The sequence below is a fragment of the Strongylocentrotus purpuratus genome, unplaced genomic scaffold (assembly GCF_000002235.5).
Source record: "Strongylocentrotus purpuratus isolate Spur 01 unplaced genomic scaffold, Spur_5.0 spur5_contig_867, whole genome shotgun sequence".
Taxonomy (NCBI): domain Eukaryota; kingdom Metazoa; phylum Echinodermata; class Echinoidea; order Camarodonta; family Strongylocentrotidae; genus Strongylocentrotus; species Strongylocentrotus purpuratus.
Window position 1 is genome coordinate 2328256 of NW_022145576.1, and position 15230 is coordinate 2343485.

General features: G+C 34.8%; 2 protein-coding genes across 2 annotated transcripts in view; one reads left to right on the forward strand and one right to left on the reverse strand.

Annotated features, from left to right (window-relative positions):
- The window catches only part of LOC100893799 (phospholipid phosphatase 1), a 79099-nt gene extending 76665 nt beyond the window's left edge, over nt 1–2434 (reverse strand). The window contains exon 1 of the mRNA XM_030975525.1: nt 2128–2434. Within this exon, the coding sequence (XP_030831385.1) occupies nt 2128–2179 (52 nt within the window). The 5' untranslated portion in view covers nt 2180–2434. The remainder of the gene's footprint in view (nt 1–2127) is intronic.
- Nucleotides 2435–2854: 420 nt separating this feature from the next.
- On the forward strand, nt 2855–12615 carry LOC115920227. Its single transcript, XM_030975540.1, has 4 exons — nt 2855–3227; nt 6631–6929; nt 7856–8011; nt 8371–12615. Exons 1-4 carry the CDS (start codon nt 2958–2960, stop codon nt 8555–8557), a joined length of 912 nt encoding a protein of 303 aa, XP_030831400.1. The 5' UTR covers nt 2855–2957; the 3' UTR covers nt 8558–12615.
- Nucleotides 12616–15230: the final 2615 nt, after the last annotated feature.

Consider the following 15230-nt stretch of genomic DNA (forward strand, 5'->3'; position numbering starts at 1 on the left):
TTGCATTAGGTTTCAAAACATTGTTTTATTTGAATATGAATAATACTTGATGCTCTCTTGAGGGACAAGGAGAACTTTCATACACTCACAAGAAAAGAAAAGAAAGAACCTCAAATTTGAAGAAATCATGAAGGAAGGAATCATGGCCTAAAAGTTACAGTTATCTTATGTTGAAAGGGCTTTAAAAAAAATAAAGGACTACAGTTTTACAGGTTACATGATCGTTCACCATGATTTATAGAGGTAAATTGTTGTCCAGTCAAACCTGATTTAGTGACCACCTGTATAGAAAGAACACCTGTCTATAAATACCATATTTTTTGTTTCCCTTGAATATGGTTCTTCATTGAAACCTGTACTAAAGGAACCTGTACATTGTATAAAGACAACTTTTCATGTTTTCCTTGAGCAGTCTCAATAATATACAGGGTTCACAGTATTTTCCTCAAAAATGGTAGTCATTGGACTGAAACTCGGATCCATTCCAAGTTTCCAACCCATCCACTTTCATTCAATGACCTCTCTTGAAAGCCAAGTGTCACGGCTCCTAGTTCTGCTCGCAGATAAATGAACGCTGAACGGAATCAATGAAAGTGCTCAGTCTAGCTTTTCATTTGTAGGACAAACAGATTCCAAACAAGCGGCTTAGAAACTCTAAACTTTTCCACTTTTGAATAGATCAGACTCAATAGATGCTAAAGAGCCCCCCAATTGAATGATTATCTCATCATAAAAAGGTCTATTTATGCAGTGGGAGATTTCATGGATAATGAACCCAAGTATGATGATCTTTAAATAACAGTTCAGGGTTTCTAAAGGTCGAAATTAATCAGCTCTTCCTCCTCTAATTGGACACAACTAGTGATATTTACCACTCTTTCATGGTTAACAAAAAATTAAAAGTGCATATTGTTTAAATAACATTATGAATGAAAAATCACCCCAAAAAATCTACAAGAAATGGCCAATTTGTACACAAAAAAGTGATTATAAATTCCACTCTGCATTACAAAATTGGAGACTTCAATGATTATTTTTTATTAAATCACTCTTATTCATGGCTAAATATAACTCCAGGGAGTGGAGTTAGGCTAAATAGCACAATATACTGTAATAGAAATGGACTCAATTCCCATCAATATGTGTAATTTCTGTTTATACATGTATGTACAATCTGTCGTTCACACAATCATGGATCAAATTTTTTTTTTTTTTTTAAACAGTACCAATCACCTTGTGTACAGCTACATGTAGAACCCTAAACAGTTTACCAGTACCTGCCAATCTATGGATGTGAATATTTTCAAGTTTGAAGTTTGAAGTTTATTTATCCCACATTTTACATTAAAAAAAGTTTTATTTTTTTTAATTTCTTTTATACAAGCCTATAGATTTCACACACACAAATAAAAATGAAGATTTCAAATTAAGTATAATGTACGGAATATAAGTACCGGTATGAAGGGATTGCCTACACCCCACACAAGGAACCCATGCCGTACTCGAGTTGTTGCAGGCAGTACTCTCGGTAAGATCATGCGTGTGTCTACACTAGTCAATCATTAATACTGTATTATGTGCAAGACATAACTTTCTTACTATTGCATTGGTTTGATTTATTTCAAACTTCCACCATTCTGTAATATCTATTTTTCTGCTTTCCTATGAATGAAATTATTTTAACTGTTGGATTGCCCTTATATAACAAACTTAATAATAATTTTATTCCAATTAAATTAAAATTATAATCATAATCATTACTTTATAGTTTATTCCAGATTCCCATTCCTAAAAAAAGTTATGATAGACAGTGATTTTGAAACTTACAAGCTCACTTTCATTTTTGTGCACCTATTTAGTGATCATAAATTCGACAAATTCTAAGCCTGAAGAAGAAAAAAGATGCTCCGACTCCTTCAGTATTTAGTATATAAATCCATTCCTTGTTGTTTACAAACATTTTCACACATCAGGCATAAACCCCTCTCACCAAAACAAGCAGAGTACAGAAGAATACAATAAGAAAACAAAACAAAAAAAACATGAGACTGTTCACGTTCTACTTCTTCTAGAACAACTCAAAGTTTTAAGTTGAAATAAATCTTATCTTTTCATTATTTTCCTTACCTGCAATAAAGAAAATTACGTCTATGAAGACTCTCAGTGGCTTGTATTCCATCTTTGGTGTCTAGACGAACTATCCCACAAAACATAAACAATTTTCAGCAGTGATAACTTGGAGTGAGTGAGCTTGTTTGCAAAATACGTAGGCAAGATAGCGGTCTCCAGAGAACACACCCCCGCTGGCTTGGCGAGACCACCTTACAAGATACCGTTCGAGGATACTTCAAATAGATGTAGCCTACCTGCTATACTGAGCGAAGTGCGGAAGTCCAGCCGTGATCTGGTACCGGTGTAAGTACAGTGCAAGTGAGATACTACTGTACAAATGTGGAGGGCATGCATTATGCATGTATCAGGTGACTCCGCCGTACCGTAAAATGGAACATCCCATAATACTTAATAGGGGGAAATTATTATGATTATGATTTAAATAATTGCTAAATATAAATAACTTGGATTTTAGTTGTAAATTTAACTTCGTAAAATTGTAATAAAATTAATATTCTGTAATAAAAAATAATATATTTACATTTATTGATGCGTTTAAAATTATTTAAGCATGTTCATATTACCTATATCGAATGGAGGTATCTAAGACTGTTGTATGATAATGGTTCTTAAACTATGGTCCTAAGCCGTTAGAAAGCACAGCGAAATGATCCGCATTTGTTAGCAACAAACGTACACCATTCTGTTTATTACAAAATTATATGAAAAGCGGGTGATTTCAAACAGGATTAGCTGCGCTGCGCCTATATAGAGAGAAGATAAACATCACGCCGCTGTTTGACAAAACCTTTTAAAACCGTAATTTTATTTGAAATCCTCAAGCGATGTCTTACGAAAGCTGCAGTCTGCTTTCTCCTCGAGTTCATTCAATGAATCTGAGAGTTCCAAATGATTTACATCAGGATTATTCAGAAAACGAAGCCGAGAAAGACCAAGGTGACCACCTTCTTTCAACGGACAAGAGACAACATTTTGCTGCTGAGCCGCTGGAAGTGGTGAATATGGGGTTGCAGCATTTGAGGACAGCCAGAGGGACGGCGACCCGGCGGCTGAGGACTGTGAAGAAAGCATGGGGCACGTTCAAAGCGAAAGCGGTATGTAAACAGGACTTCATGAACATGATCAATCAACAATAAAATCCATGCACTTATCAATAATTGCTAACTTTCATTTTCATCCTGGACTTGGCCAAGTTTTTATTCTAAAAAAAGTAAACTAAACTAAGCTTGACCAGGTGATTCATTCTGTTGAGGTGCAGTAATATTTCAGGCGCTTGTTCAGATACCTATCCAAAATTTGACCCGTAAAAGCTCCGACGTGGAGATACCTCATTAAAAGTCTAAAACATACCCAAAATGAAGTAAATATTCATCAAATGTCCAAATAAAGATCATGAGTTAAAAGTCGTTATGTTTATTAGAATATTACCTGTTTCGTGTCAATTTTCTTGTTATTTTTGGAGTATTTTTCGGAAACACGTTGATATTAGTAGTAGAATACACTTTTTCACAGGTTTCACAGCAAACCGCTTCACAATGCAATACAAGTGCATACGGATAGTGGGTTGTGGGCGGGCACGCGCATGTGTGAAGTTATCTACCGTAATGTCTCGGATCCTCATTACGGTAGATAACTTTTGGAAGAAAATGTATACTGGCCGAGTAATGAGCATAGAAAGATAAGGAAATCAAGGTAGGTAGCCCCGACACCATTTGTGTAATCCCATATCCATTTTTCTGTGTACAGTGCTTGTTACTTTACCAAGACTGGGCCAAGTTTATTATGATTTTGATGACTCCAGAACCTTGCAGTGCACACCAATACTTATATGCTACTTGATCAACTTTTTCTGATCCATTCCACACCTTTTCTTTCACGATGCAATCGCATTACCAGAACTCACCTTTATCTTTAATTGATGATGATGATGATGAACAGCATTTGTATAGCGCCATTTATCTGCAAAAGCATTCAAAGGCGCCTGGCTCCCTCAATATGTCACATATTATTCGCAATGTTGCCGGAAAAGATAGGTTTTGAGTTCAGATTTAAAGGTAATTCAAAATATTTGTAAAAAAAACAATTCTTAAACTAACTGTCAAAGAAGTGGATGTGGAGACTTGGAAGGGCAGGAAATTGTTCACATGACTTCCCCTGTAAAACTACATTTATCTCTTTTTTTTTTAATTTTTGATAGAATTCCACAAATGATGCTCAGATTTGTGACAAATCTTTGCATTTTCTTTGCAAGTTTGCCTGAGTGGAGTCTACATGATCACAAAATTCCTCCAATGATCCAATCTACAATCCAATCTACAATCAAGACATACTGGCTTTCAAGTCATTCCTTCTTTTTTTGAGGGCATTTATGCTGTATGAATACGAGCATGAACATGTATGATTATTCATTAAAATAGTTGAGAACAGTCATTTTAAATAGAATATCATTTTAAATTCCATCAGTTCAACTTGTAAGCATTTCAAACCACTGCAGCACATGTAGATTTACAATAATTTTTAGGGCCTACAAAACAAACTTATGCATAAAAGATAACTATCAATTTAAATTTGAATTTCAGAATTTCAACTGCCATAAAGCCCATGATACAATGCAAATTCTACACCCCTTCCATGGGCCTCTCTGAGCTACAATGCAATGCGAGTCAAAAGAGGTCATAAATGGAACTATGGAATGTGGAATAAAAAGCTGAGTCCTTGTAATTATTTTGTGAAAAGATTTTGTGAAAAGTGATGGCAGTAAATGAGCAGTACATGCACATACACATACAAGTACATGTTTAGTTACTGAACTAAATATACTGTCTCTGTGCATATTGTGATGGCCTTCAGATAATATACCATATCAGAAAATAATGCAGGAACATATTTTTGATCCTTTTGGTTTTTTATAATTTGTTTGTTTGTTTTACATATTGCTTCCTGACATTCCCCCTGTATTATTTCTCATCTCTCTCTCTCTCTCTCTCTCTCTCTCTCTCTCTCTCTCCCTCTCTTCTCTCTATATTCTCTCTTTTAATGACTTTCTCTCTCTTGAGTCTGAGACTCTGAGATAAGATTCAGCTGATTATCCAATGATTTCTTTTAGAACTTCAAGGCTCATTGGCCCGAATTCACAAAGCAAGGTTTGAGCTCAAACCTCCTTTTGTTTCGCCAAACCTCCTTTTGTTATTTACAAACCAGGTTTGTAAATAACAAAAGGAGGTTTGGCGAAACAAAAGGAGGTTTGACCTCAAACCTTGGTCTGAGCTCAAACCTTGCTTTGTGAATTCGGGCCATTAAGTTTCAAGAAGTTATTAAGGACTTTAAGCTGTTGCACATAAAAACGACCTCCCTTTAAATCCCCCTCTTTCTTTCTATCTTTCTTTCTATCTCTCTCTCTCTCTCTGCGCTGACACCTGACAGCCCATTCTCTCAGCCCATGCTACATGTATAACATGCATACAAGATTGTAATCTTCTTCTTAATGTGCTTATCGCTATCTGAGCCTTCTCTACAACAGTGGTTTAGGAATATAAATTCTGGGTTCACTTCAGGCTAAATAGTTCCAGAGCGCAAAACTCCAAACACAAGGTCTACTGTTTTGACATCGAGTCTACTACAACAAATTCAAGCTGGATCGATGCCAATTCAAAATCTTAGCGGGAGAAATTCAATTCTTTCCAGTGGGTTTCCACCTCAGAGTTACCCTACATGTATGCAGAATTGTTGATGGTTCCACTGGGTTCCCTGAACTTTCTCTTTCTCTCTCTCTTTCTCATCTTGAGTGGAAAATGCAATAAATTTAGCAGTTGGTTTCTGTGTTCAACTGTTCACTATTAAGTGGAATGGAGTTGGAATAAAATTCTTTCTTTCTCTTTCTCTGTCTCTCTCTGTCTCTCTCTCTCTCTCTCTCTCTCTATCTATCTATCTATCTATCTTTCTTAGAGTCATAGAAACAGTTTATAATTTTATTTTTTTTTAATTCTTCAGCAGCCTGTGCTATCAATTTAGAAGGGGGAAAAAATCCAAAGAACCTTCATACTGAATCAGAATATTGATCTACAGGTACATGTACATGTACAACTAAATTGCTAACAGACAGTAGTACCGGTATTCATGTAGTGGACCCCTCTGTTTCCAATATGTACAATTTATTCCTAAATTGTTGTAAATGTTTAGAGTTGATTTGTTATGTTTTGTTGGAAACATTAATAAAATTGAAATTGAAATATATAAAATATATTTATAACTGTGTTTATACTCTTTTCCTTTCTCAAATGACTGCATTTCTCCTGTTTTTTTTTTAAATTTCATTGAAAGCTCAAAGTAGAATATTGGAGAGGGTACAGTATGCTAGCTAAAGTAGCTATTAGTTCTTTCTTAAATAATATTCAAACTTGAGGTGTATCTGCTTGAAGATCCTTGAAACAAAGTCAACTGTTTTGTAGAAATTATTGTTGCTTTTTTTCTATTTTCCAACTTCTATTGATGTTACAGAAGAAACACACCGCTGCGCCACAGCCTAAACTGAGACCCCAGCAACTCTGGAGTATTTCCCTCTCCAGTCCTAATTCTCCAAGTGCCCGTGCCCTCATACTCAACTCGCCCCTCACCCCAAACCCCTACGCCACGCCCGGCAACAGCAACCGGTACCGACAGGAATCCAGCTTGACGACGCCCGTCACCCCTTTCAGCCCCCTGAGGAGATCAGCCCGTATTGCCGGCCAGACTCCAACTCCGTGCAGAGACGGCAAGACGAGGACTAGGACCGGTGGCAGGAGAACAACACCAAAGAGGTGGGTGGTACAGACCATCTGTTAACCCCTTGCTTACTGGAAGAAACCAGATGTTCTCTGTGTTAAGCCTATGGGAATTTGAAATTTAGTGTCCAATGACCATTTGGTGACTACCGGTAATTAAGAGTTTTTTTATTAGAGGGTGCAGAAATATATAGAATGGTATTTTTTATTATTTTTAAATTTAACCTTGTCACTAATTGGGTCTTGATTCTTTAAAAGGGATTGTAGTGTCACATGTAGGTTTTTCAAAACATTATTTTTAATGTAAACATCTTGATGTGCATCAACTTCAAGTATAGTCCTGTTCATATACGGTACATATGGACATTCCACACTATTGCATATACAAGCTCCAATGTACTACATTTAAGCAATTTTTCTGAGCCACATATCAGCAAGGCAAATTATTATGAATTTACTGTAATATGCGGGAATTGCTTGGCCCATAACTTCATGTACATCCACAATCAATTATGATTATTGCATTTGACTGCATGCAGTTCATGCAGTTCAGCATGGCCCATAGTCATAATGCACTCTCATAGAGGAGGGGATTGGGGGTGACAAGGATTATGTAATTTTGACTAATGATTTTAGATAAACATAGAGAGGGGGAAAGATATCTTGCCCTAAGTTATTCATTCTTCTTTTAAAGCCCCTCTGCAGTAGTTTGTCATAGTTGAGTTAGACCTCCCTGCAAGGTCACTTGCAGGTGGTTATCTCATCAAATCAGCTCTCAATTAACATAAGAAAAAGGGGATCATGGGGGACCAACAGGCATTGAATAGGCATTGCTTGCTATATAGAGGGCGCAAGTAGCAATACGTAGCGCGGTGGGGCTTTAATATATTTGCCTTTACAGACCATTCAGATTTTTTTCCCTAGGAAGTTTCAAAATGTTATGTTCCTCTTTATTTCTCCAGGATCCAGCTCAACGCCAGCCCCGGACACATCCTGCGTGAACTCAATGCTATGACCTTACAGACAGGTCAAAGGCCAAAGTCATCCAGGTCATCAGGAGTCGATGCATTCAAGGCCATGAGCGAAGGATTATCTCAAACAATTACAAAGCAAGACAGGTATGCGTGTCTGAAAATCAGAATTATTTCAAATGTACCATTCAATATTTTGACATTGTTTTTAACAGGAGTTTAATTCTGAATCATTTACTTAAGATGATTGTAATCGTAATTGATCTGGTTTATCAAAGGAAGAAAAAAAAATGTTCAAAATAGCAGCCGTATAAATGAAACAAAAAATCATGTTATAAAGAGTTTTGGGAAATTAAGAGGATACAATTTTAATTATAAATTTTCCAGAATGCTATTTTTCATACTGTCAGAGTTTTCATCTTTTGTTTTCTTCTATTTTTTTAACTTCTTTTTCTCCATCTCACATTTTCTTCTCTTCCTTTTGTTGTTCTTCTCCAATATTGCAGTTCTGGTAAATTAACAGAGATCCCCATTCAGAAGCCAGCAGCTACCAAAGATAAATCGACCGATGCGATGGAATCAAAAGAGAACGAGCCGGAACCTAGCCGTATCGTCAGGCTACGACGCAACAGAGGGGTAGTGATATCCCAGAATGCAACAGACGGACAGATGCTCACCGAAATGCTTGTTTAGAGGTCAAACAAGGAAGATCGAGGGTTAAATGATAAGATCACAATGTGTTCGGTTCAGAAGGTTCAGTTTCAATGTATCTCTCCATGCGGTTTCTCCCAGTGGCCATATTTCTTGTTCACGACATTTGATCACCTGTATACTGCAGACAAAGCAAAGCAAGTTTGCAGATAGCAATTGTATTCACATAATATGGATGGGCGATTAAAATATTAACCCCTTGTAAGTGAGAGCAAAATACACCCTATCGTCACAATCATACACGTAGATATGAGAACCTTTGAAACTTTGTGCATTTGGATGTACATGTATGTTATGAAATATATATTGCTTTGCTCGAGGAAGCAATATTGGTGTGTAGAACAAAGTACAAAGTGTAGACAAAATTACATTTTTGCTCATGAGATTTCCTGGGGTGATTTTTGCAATTTCTATTGCTTTTCTACTCAAGATCTTCAGAATCTTTCAAGAGTTAAATCGCTCTCTGCTTCCATGTATTTTTCACCGATTCCACTAAAAGTAAACCATTTTCATGCACCTTCTTTTATAACTTTTTTGTTGTTGTTACAACTTTAGATTTTGCCCATGGCTTGCCCATTCTGTTTCCAGAGAATAGAGGGGGGAAAATGTACAAAGAAAAAAAGATTTGCATTGGTATGACAGGGCATTATAAACAAATCTCTCTCTTTCCTATGGATTTATGGCCAATACAAAAACATACAAATTGAATTTGTAGACACAAAATTATTCCTAATTTACTATAAGTGATATTCAATATTTTTTTCCTCCAGAATATAAAGATTTCATGGTGATTCATCTGTTAAGTAAACAGAGATACCATTTTTCACCATTCCCTCAAATAATTCTTTCAATTAGCAACTTCATACTGCCAGTTTGAAATGGTTTTAAGTATTACAAAACAAAAAAAAATCCTGTGTGTTATCAGGGTAGCGTAAGTAGCTTCATACTTGCTTAAACCATTTTCTTGCTATGATACATGAAACAAATTGAAATATATTAGTTTATTTCACCTTTTTAATGTATCTTTGTAGATGCTACAACCATTCGACCTTGAAGAAAATTTTGTACACTATGCATCATCTCTTCTCTACACTTTTATATTCTTTGTGCACAATTTATTTTAAATTATTTACTTGTTTGACCTATTGCAGTCCATGATAAACCAGTTTTCCTGTGTTTTACATGAAACAAATAGAAATATATTTGTTTATTTCACCCTATTAGATAATATATATTTTGTAGATGCTACAACTTTTTGACCTTGAGGTAAACTGTGCATGGTCTCTTCTCTACACCTTTACATTCTTTGTGCAAAATTTATTTAAAATTATTTACTTATTTGACCTATTGCATTTCTTTGGCAAGACCAAGCTATTTTGTCCCATATATCACTGACCACATCTAAGATTTTAGTCTGATAATCGTATGTGAAGTAGAATGACACATTTGGTGTTAATTTGTGTTCAAAACTTCACAATATTTTATTATATAATATGGGACACCAGATGACTAAATAAATTAGACTTGCCCTAAATGTATGTTATTAGCTCTTTTCTAAATATAATTTTTTTTTTCCCTTCTTTTTAAAAAGTTTGTATGACTCAAATTTATTTGTATTTTCCTGTTTCTTGTTCATCTTTGTTAGACAATATTCCTTGTGAATGACTTTTTTGTTTTTATATTGATGACAATTATGTGACTATGCTTATGCCTTGCAATATATATATCATTTTACTTCACTGCAAAGGTAAAAACTAATTAATCATAATATTTACTCTTTCTTGTATATTTGATTAACCATGGTATAGAAAATGTAACTAATGTATTCATCATTTATCAATAGTACTTATAATTCATTAGGTCTTGTATTGTGCAACATATACTTGGTGTGCTTATTAATGTTTAATCCAATTATTAACCTTTTTAATGATCAAGTTGAATGTTTGATTTCACCATTTATTACTGATGTAATCAATGAAATGTATGTATTGTATTATTTTATCATACTAGGCTGCATAATGTATTCATGGTTTGTATGTTGTTGAATCTTTGTTCTTATCATGTAACTTAAATACATTTCAAAATGTATCGGTACTATCATTATATGAACTAGTGTTATGGATGATTTGTGAATGCCAGTCAAATTTATAAGTTAATGATTTTTTTTGTTTTTGCCAGTAGTGTGTACAACTGTACACATGTATCTTTGGGTAATTAAAAGCAATTAGTACTTGGCCATGAAGTTGTTGAAGAAAAAAAAGTAAAGAAATTTTGATTTTTAAAGTTTTTAATGTGATTTCATTGATGCTGTTGGCAATGCTGTGAAGGACAAGGCCCATTCTAAACTTAACAACAAAACAAGTTTACTGATATTGGATTCATATTTTATTTTTTGTTTATTATGTAAATATTTGTATTGGAGGTTTTTAACTTTTTAACCTTTTTTGGATACAGGGGGTATGAAGTGCATTATTTTATTTATTTGTATTGTAGGATTTAAAAAGAAAAGTGAATGTTGACTTTAAAACCGTTTTTTTAAATGAAACAAAGAAAGAAAGAAACGTTTGAAATGTATAAATAGCGTATCAACAAATACTGTAAAGATTTTTGAACTGCTGCTGTTATGTAGCGTTTTTTTTTTTTTTTTTTTTTAAATGTAGGATTTAAATTGGAAATTGAATGTTGACTTTGAAACTTGTTATAAATGATATAAAAAAATGTTTGAAGTGTATAAATAGCTTATCAACAAATACTGTAAAAGATTTTTGAACTGCTGCTGTTATGTAGCGTTTTTTGAATATTTTATGATGAAAATTATAGGTTTTACAGATAACTTTAAATGATTTAATGCAAGTCACTGCTTTCATGCCTTTACATACTCAACTAAGTATAAAACCATAATGATTGTACTATTGTACTGCTAAATGTATTTTTGTTAATGTTTCATTTGGGTAAAGTGCTAATTGTAGCTAGATTTGAACAATACCTTGGTTTTTGTATGCAAATTATGTTATTCAACAAGCGTATGCTATGCAGTTTGCAATCTTTATAGAGTTAGATTTTGATGCTATGAACATGTATTAAATCACATGTTTTACACCTTGTATTAAAACAGAGAAGTAGAGAAAAAAAAAACATTTAACTCTTTCGCTAATCTATATCCTGAAATATATTCATGAACCTTCGGAAAAACAAGTGCCTCCTGTTAAAAGTACAATGTAACAATGACTTCTTTTGGTGGTCTCACGTCTTTTCAAATGTATTTTATGGGGTTCCTCTTATCCATCCTGATATTCAGTTGATTTTAATAGAAGCAGGAAAAACAATTGAGCAACAGATCAGTGATTGTTTCAGCAAAATATGATATTTTTTTAAAGGAAATTGTGAATTCAATACACAAACTGGAAACTCTTGAATGTATCTTGCTAGTTCTTCCTCTCCAATTTTGCCCTAATGAAATCGTAGTTATCCTCTAGAGATGATCATTGCACTTGTTTATACACGACTCCTGTATGAAGAAAAAAATATATCCTTCATCAACAAATAAGAAAATGGAGACTTCAGAAATTTTCTGTACAGACCAATAGGAGAGAATCATTGAAAGATATAGCACAGAGTTGCCACTATGTGTTTAATTGATTACAACTTCACAAATGTAATGACTTTCTTCTCTTTATTGGATTTTGCTAAAACTTTCAAACTCTCATTTTCTGCTATTATTAAAACCAAATAAATATCAGGGTGGACTTCCCTGTAAATTCCATCGGCCATAGAATGTTCCACTGTACTACTGCATTCTACATCCATATCTTGGCTCGAAAATACATACAACTGTATTAAGATATCCTTTAAAGTTGGGTTTGTAGTTTTCTTGTAACTGCTGCTTTTAGTGTCAACTGCTCTATAATTTGATCATGTATAAATGGCATATTGCCTTTCATTGTATTTCTTTAACAATTTCTTCTCGAAGTATGTACTTGCCATGTTGCTTTTAGGTATCCCAAGTAATTAAACTGCTTGTTTATACTTTATACTTAAAATTGCATGTCTTGACCCTTTTTTGTTGGACTTCATAGACAACATATTCATTGTGTGGCCTGGAACATACATGCAGTTGTGTGTAGAGGTGAGAGAGAGACAGGCAAACAGATAGTAAGTGTGAGAAAAGGGAAGAGCATGGCTGCTATTATGGTGCCTTAAAGGGAGTGTAGCCCGACAAGACTCTGTGTCTTTCCTGTGGCCTGATTCGAGGGCCAATCGGGTATAATACGACTACGGACGACACGACAGCAGCAATCGCGTGCGTGCAACATGTGAAACCGAAGCGTGATGAGAACTTTGGTCCGTTTCGCTAACGCTACCCATGTAGAGATTAAGTCGCTGACTACGATTAATCTAGTCAATTCGTTTACGTGCCCAAAAGAAGACGTAGATGGCGTTAACCAGTATTTGACAAGCTACACTCCCTTTAACATTTAAAGGAATAAATCCTACCAGGATCCGAACTAGTGTGGCAAATGCAGATTTATCTCTTGCAAAAGAATATTGCTTATTGTTTGTTCTTCTCAATCATATGGAAGTTCATTTCAAATTTAGACCGCAGCAATCGCGTGCATGCAACATACAGGAAATTGAAGCGTGATGAGAACTTTGGTCTGTTTCGCGAGCGCTGACTACCATTAATTGCATTTGTATTGAAGTCCACCACTTTATGGAACTGTATTCTTACAAGCAAAGAACATGATCATACAGACTTTCAAGAAATCAAGCCGAGGCAATCTCAAAGGCCTTGTCCATCGATTGAAAAGGGTGAATACGGCAAAGACTTATTACATAATCCAAATATGATTTCTATGGGATATACAGTGAAACCTGTCTATAAAGACCACCCACGGGAGATAAGAAAAGTGGTCTTTGTAGACAGGTTCCTTTAGTACATGTTTCAATGAAAAACCATTTTCAAGGGAAACCAAAAATGTGGTCTTTGTAGACAGGTCGCTAAACCAGGTTTGACTATACAATGTGGTATATTAATCGCCCTGAGTTGATTTTTTTTTTAAGAAGAAGAAGAAGAAAAATTGCAGTGATGTTACATAACAGAACAATAAAATCAAACACAATCACACTCATTAGAAGTTCTATACGTATTTCCATGTATATTTGGTATATATATATCACATGCTCTCCACTCTACAAGTACATGTATATAACGCGCACAAGCCATCTCTTGCTTTTTTACAGGTTTAAAACTCAAGCTCGCGCAACTTTTGCGATGCTCTAAACAAGTCAACATATATATTTATACTGATATCTTATTTACAAATCGCAGCTAGCTCTCAGCACTCACAAAAAAAATCACAATGTGTCTACACCAATATATGATAGGCAGATCACACGTTCACATGTGGGCTTTTAAACATTTTAGTTTCAGAGGCTGCCCTCCCCAAAATCGGTCCACCCCATTGTATCCAATACTGATCATTTTACAAGTCACTGACATTCCATCAAAATTTACATCAATTTAAAGGGTGGTATTCTCAAAAGAACTAACTTTAGCCCGGGGTTAAATCCTCCTACTAATTATGGAATGCCAAGTGTCCATGTGAATATGTTTTTCAATAATTTAATCTGTTACTCAATTAAAAAAAAATTAATAACATAATTAATAAACAATATAACTATGAAATAATTATGTTATCATGGTAATTTAGGGATATATCAAATTATTCAAATAAATATTCATACGGACACTTGGCATTCCATACTTAGTCGGGGGATTAAACCATTGACTAAAGTTAGTCCGCTTTCGAGAATACCACCCATACTGTCCTAGAAGCCCTACAGCGAAATCCCCTCTAGTGCCATCTCAGGTCAGCTGTAACAGTGTGGTCCCGTAACTAGCTGCATCCCGAGCTGCGCTATTGGTTCTTGCATCGAGTCCTCTGTCCGCAAAGTGGACATTAGGTATTGGGTTACGCACTGTTGGCAAGTTGACCATGAGATGGCGCTGTGCAATAAACGCTAGGGCAGAAAGTTCATCAGTCCAGTATTGCTTTAAATGTGAGAAGCAAATGAACTTTCGTGATTATTTATCCTACTATCTTTTGTCTGATAATCTATAACACAATTACCAAAGATTTAAACAAAAATAAACCTAGGAAAATTTCAATAACCTTGTCCACTTAACTTAGAAATGTGTGGTCATTACAATATGGCACATTACTTAAATCAGAACACAAGTTCCAAACTACAAGCAATACAACAGGGTACTAAAATTGCCCGTAAGTTGAACTCTTGAAAATCTTTGCTACTGTGTCTCATCCAAAGGAAAAAACATAATTGAAAGCATCTAAATCATTCCCTCAAAATAAAAAATTAATTGTAAAAGCAAAGAATCAATCTGTGACATGAAAGTAAATATATAAATTGATATGTATGAATGGTGATGCAGGATAAAAACCCTTATATTGCATTGACATAAACATTTATGGCTGTTTCTAATAATTCAAAGCTTTGTAAATGTTTGCCTCAATCTAAACCTAGTTGATAGATTCCCAAACAAAGTGACAATTCCATGAAATTGCAAATATCACAAACACAATACTGCCTCGATCAACACCAAGGCCTCATTTTCATATATAAATGAACATTGAAT

Bases quoted from the DNA above. Each gene is read 5' to 3' on its own strand.
- LOC115920227 (XM_030975540.1), top strand. From the start codon at position 2,958: ATGTCTTACGAAAGCTGCAGTCTGCTTTCTCCTCGAGTTCATTCAATG. The intron at 3,228-6,630 runs GTATGTAAACAG...TTGATGTTACAG, and splicing joins GCACGTTCAAAGCGAAAGCG to AAGAAACACACCGCTGCGCC. The intron at 6,930-7,855 runs GTGGGTGGTACA...TTATTTCTCCAG, and splicing joins AGGAGAACAACACCAAAGAG to GATCCAGCTCAACGCCAGCC.